At 41.7% G+C, this 4,980-nt stretch overlaps 1 protein-coding gene across 1 annotated transcript in view; it reads left to right on the top strand.

Annotated features, from left to right (window-relative positions):
* LOC101848351 (extensin) overlaps positions 1-4,464 on the top strand; it is an 11,150-nt gene extending 6,686 nt beyond the window's left edge. Inside the window, exons 4-7 of the mRNA XM_035969686.1 lie at positions 256-441; positions 1,465-1,625; positions 2,777-2,922; positions 4,393-4,464. Of these exons, the coding sequence (XP_035825579.1) occupies positions 256-441; positions 1,465-1,625; positions 2,777-2,922; positions 4,393-4,464 (565 nt within the window). The remainder of the gene's footprint in view (positions 1-255; positions 442-1,464; positions 1,626-2,776; positions 2,923-4,392) is intronic.
* The last annotated feature ends 516 nt before the right edge of the window (positions 4,465-4,980 follow it).

Below are 4,980 nucleotides of genomic sequence, written 5' to 3'. Positions count from 1 at the left end.
CCACCCACCCTTCCCCCTCCACCCCGCACTATCTCTACCCCATATCAATCAATCCCACTTCTCCCGACTCAACCCTCCTGACATCACCCCTCCAACCCCATCCTCTCACCTCATCCTCTTCACTCCATACCATCCGCTGTTGATTACAACAATCCCTTGTGAATCAAAGGCCCGTTCCCCTAACATGATACCCCTCATAACACCCCCAATTTTAGACGCAAAAGCTGTCCCCATCCCAACCCCTCCTCACCATAGACCAACGCCCCGCCCACAACCAACCCCACTAAAACTCCAAACTCCGCCTGTCTACCAAAGTAAATTTTCGCCCATCCCACCGCCGGAGCCTAAGCCAATCTATGCAGCCGCAGCCCCACCTCCAAAAAAGGCGTCACCCAAGCCAAAGAGCAAGCGAGAAGTTTATTCTCCTTTCCTGTACCGAAGGTAAGTGTGGCTTCATTTTTTTGGTACGTTTGTATGTTGTGAATAGTGACCGATTGACGCTTAGGTCCTGATCGCCAACGCCAGTCGGCAAAGCACAGGATGATGATGATGTTGTTGGGGATTCCGTTCTGAGACAGAAACAGGGACAACGACAGAGAAATGGGAAAAAAGAGAAAGATGGAGAGAGAGAGAGAGAGAGAGAGAGAGAGAGAGAGAGAGAGAGAGGGGGGGGGGAAGAAAGAGATAGACAGAGAGTGCGTGCAGGTATCTGTGTGAGTCCTCCTCCTCCTCGTCCAGTTGATGATTTGTTAGTGTTCTGTCTCACAATAATGCCAAGCATGTGTCGGTGACACAGCGTCAAGATGGATGCGTTAGTAGCATAATAATATTATTATGTTCTTGGGCTCAGCTCACTACTCGTCTCGCCATCTGGCGTTTAGGGCAGCAACAAAGGATCTCCAGCTCTGTCTGTTTTTTGGGTCATTTTGGTCAGCGCCCCCCCCCCCCACGAATAGTTCCAGGACTTCATTTCAGACTCTACTGTGATTCTCCAGGTCACTTTGGGTCTGCCCCTCTTTTGATGTCCTTCGGGTGTCCAGTGGAGGGCAGTCTTCACAATAGAGTCTGGTTCTCTATTCAGAACATGCCCAATCCATCTCCATCTTATCAAATGTTCTTGAGCATGACACCATTACTCAAGATTAAAAACCGATGAGCTGCTTAATGGCAACCGGCAATAGTGTGTTGACTGTATGTATGCGATATTGTATATCATTCATATTATAGTATCTAGTAATGCATTAATTTATTTATAACGTATCTGTGTAGGCTATATATGTACCCCAATGTAAAATAAAATTCCCAAGTGGATCAATAAACTGGAATTGAGGCGCTCATATGACCTTATGCAGTTGCGAGCGACGTAAAAACTCGACGAAAACTTTAAAAAACTCTGGAATTTATCCTATCTTTTAAATTATTTTTTTTGCCTCCTCCAACTCCTCTCAAATTGCTCCTCTTTAGTCCAACCCCTTTTAAAAAAGAGGCACCACAGCACAAGCCCAAGTACACGAACTCTTACAAGAGCGACAGAGAACCCTTCTTCTCCCCTATGATACCCGTGACTACCCCGGAGAAAGGGACGCAGCAGATGATGCTGATCAAACAGCCAGATCCGCCAAGAGGTAAATTCTCTCTCCCCCTATCTATCTATCTATCTATCTATCTATCTATCTATCTATCTATCTATCTATCTATCTATCTATCTATCTATCTATCTATCTATCTATCTATCTATCTATCTATCTATCTATCTATCTATAGATACCAGTATTTTTATATTCATTTCGTTCTTACAATAATATGTGTGTGGTTATATGAATGTTGAGGACATGTGTGTGCGTGTGTACGTGTGTGTGTGTGTGTGTGTGTGTGTGTGTGTGTGTGTGTGTGTTTGTGTGTGTGTGTGTGTGTGTGTGTGTGTGTGTGTGTGTGTGTGTGCGTGTGTGGGAGTGGGGGGGGGGGGATTCTGGTATTTTGGTCTCTCTGGGTTTTTTTTTTTTTAAAGTGTTAAAAAATGAAACTGTTTCTAGTTTTGCTTATTCAAAAAAATTAATTCCTGAGGGAATGGTAGTGTTGTCGTATGCTGCAGTTTAACAATTTATGAACTAATACAATTTTTTAGTAAGCCAATCAGCTGACATTAATTTTTTTTCTGTCCTTTTATGACCAAAACTGGCATGGCTCGTAAACTTATTGCCCGAAAGTTGAAAGTAGAAAGTCCTGTTTAGAAAATATGATAGCATAGACGTAGGGCCACGAACACACCAACAATGTCATCACTTAGAAGCGGCCCCCTTGTGATTTTTTGGCATACTTTTATTAAATGCTAGGGATGAAGATGACGAATTATTTCTAAATTTTTTGTCTCTCTATGCGAGGAGTTGGGAATGAGGGTTGTGTCCTGCCCCCCAGGACAGCCCGGCGGGTATCTAGAATAAGCGCCAAACAAAAGAAAGAAAGAAAGAAAGAAACTTAACACTAAGAGTAATAGGCACATTTCCAACATAAGAGCATCGTCGTCGTATCGTCACCATAAGTAATCATCATCATCATCATCATCATCATCATCATCATCATCATCATCATCATCATCACGGACTAAACAATTCCCCTTTTTCTTGTTTCGTTTTTGTAGAAAACATAACAATTTGCACCATGTCAATACATTTTACGTAACCTACAAATCAGCACCAAAATCAGGGCACAGGAAATTGTAGAGAATCAGTCCGTGTAATCGTTTGTCCTGTTTCCTGTGTCCACAACACACTCCCAGGCAGGAGACCGAGCTACCCAATGATCCCCGTGTCTCCTCCCCCACGATGGAATACACGACGTCAGGATTTGTACTCACCACCTTCAACGCCCACCTCTCCAGGTCCGGATTGGTCCTATAGCTACTCCGACTACAGCTACATGCCTGTGAGTTGTGGGGGTATAATAAGCTTATAGTGTGTGTACATGACACATCTCAAAGATGTTAACTCTATCCGTACGTCGTGTTTTACTATCGTATTCATACGACGTGGGAAACTCTGTGCCAGCACTTTTGAAGAGGAAGTTTACTCGTTAATCCGATCCGTACATAGCAGTCTCTCAAAATGATTTTTTTTAAAATGCTGAAAGTTTCAAAGAGATCTTCGTACTATATATTCTAAAGTGCGAAGAATACAACCCCGGGGGTACAAAATGAGCCCAGGGCGTACGGGGAGAATAGCGTGCTTTGCAGGCCATGGTATAAGCTTATAGTGTGTGCACATGACACACCTCAAAGGTGGAATCTTTCACACTGAGGATAGCGCGCTTTGGAGGCCATTAGATCAATAAATGTTCTACAATGTATAGTGTCGAAGATTTTAAAGCATAATACTCAATTTGATCGCGAACAACACATCTCTTACGGCCCCTTCGACACAATTTAGGTTCAGAAAAGGGCGTAATTTCCGCTGAGTGGGAATCAGAATCCCAGCACAGGTGGACACACTCGATAATATTATAATTTATGTTTTCTTCAAGCGGCAATGGAATTCACGCCTTTCGCATCCACTGGCAAAGATGTCTTATTATCACATACGAATTTGGCGCACAATTCCAAACCACGGACAAAGCCGGGTCGTGCAGACACTTTTTATTTTCTTCTTAAGTTCTATATAACTGTAAGTCATGGTATTAAACCTTTTAGATATGGAGGACGTGGTACATTTCGAACCACCGTTCACATTTCGGAAACACGTATTGTATGTTTCCTAGTAGGCATGCTCTTGCCAGGTTTCAGATAAAGGAAACAAAAAAACACAAAAACAAAACAAAATTCGAGAATGACGAAATTGTGCTTCTGGGGTAAACTGTCTCAAAACAGCACTGTTTAATGGTCATAATGGGCCTGTTAGTATTACATGAGTTAATGTGCTACAGCTCGGAGCTCATAAAGGTGTATAGTTTATATATATATCTTCAGTCTTCAGGGTAACTTACCTGTTTCCTTGAATTTTGTCCGCCTTTTTCTGACCACAATAATCTTTCCGAAGGTCAGAATTTCTCACCACCCAGCGTTCTGTTGAGAGCCCAGCTCCCTTTTTTGGCTTTTAAAAATTGGTTGTTTTTGTTTGTTTTTGGTCTGTGTGTTTTGTTGTTTTGTTTTGCTTGTTTTTCTCTTGCGCCATGAAAAAAATGCACCATTCTACAATTAATATAAGCAGTGTTGCTGCTGTTGGTGTTTGAATTCGAACCGTCATTGATTTTGAGTATATCTTTGAATGTGTATATGAGGGTCCAGCGCACCAGCGACCGTACATAACGTTCTACCTTCCTCTACTAACCTTTTTTTCTTGTTTTTAAAAACTTAAAATTGATTTTTTTATCGTCTTTAGATTTGGCTTTTTTATTTCTCAGGGAATCCCGGCCTATTCAGCTGTAGGCGCCACTCTGAGGAGCATGCAGGTGTACGGTCGCGGGCCAAGATGACGAAAGACATGTTTTAGAGGATGTGAATATTTACTCGTCTAGTTGGATATGTTTGATGGGCTTAGTCGGGCCGCGAAATGTGACTCAGAACAGCCTGCACATGTTATAAAACTGAAATGGGCGTCACCAAACTTTAGCCCGGTCTATGTAACATATATATATATATATATATATATATATATATATATATATATATATATATAAATAATAATAAATATAAATCACATACAAGCACATTCTTTAATATTTTCAACTTAACACATTCTCAGAGAGTATAACTCGACAACTATAGCTTGTTCACTTTCGTCTGACCGCGGTTTGAACAGGGTAAAATGAAGTCACTCTTTTTAATCTCAGATCTTTGCATACGGGTCTAAAAGCTGGATAACCAACATAATCTTAAAGTCTATTCTTAAAAGTGAGAGCAGGCTGAGGTTCCGACACGTTTTCTTTGATGTCAGCCTAAAGCGGGTAAGAAATCATATGTTGCAAGCTTGAGTATACCTTTGATTGGGC

The sequence above is a fragment of the Aplysia californica genome, unplaced genomic scaffold (genome assembly GCF_000002075.1).
Source record: "Aplysia californica isolate F4 #8 unplaced genomic scaffold, AplCal3.0 scaffold00169, whole genome shotgun sequence".
Classification (NCBI taxonomy): domain Eukaryota; kingdom Metazoa; phylum Mollusca; class Gastropoda; order Aplysiida; family Aplysiidae; genus Aplysia; species Aplysia californica.
This window is presented reverse-complemented; position numbering and strand designations above follow the sequence as displayed.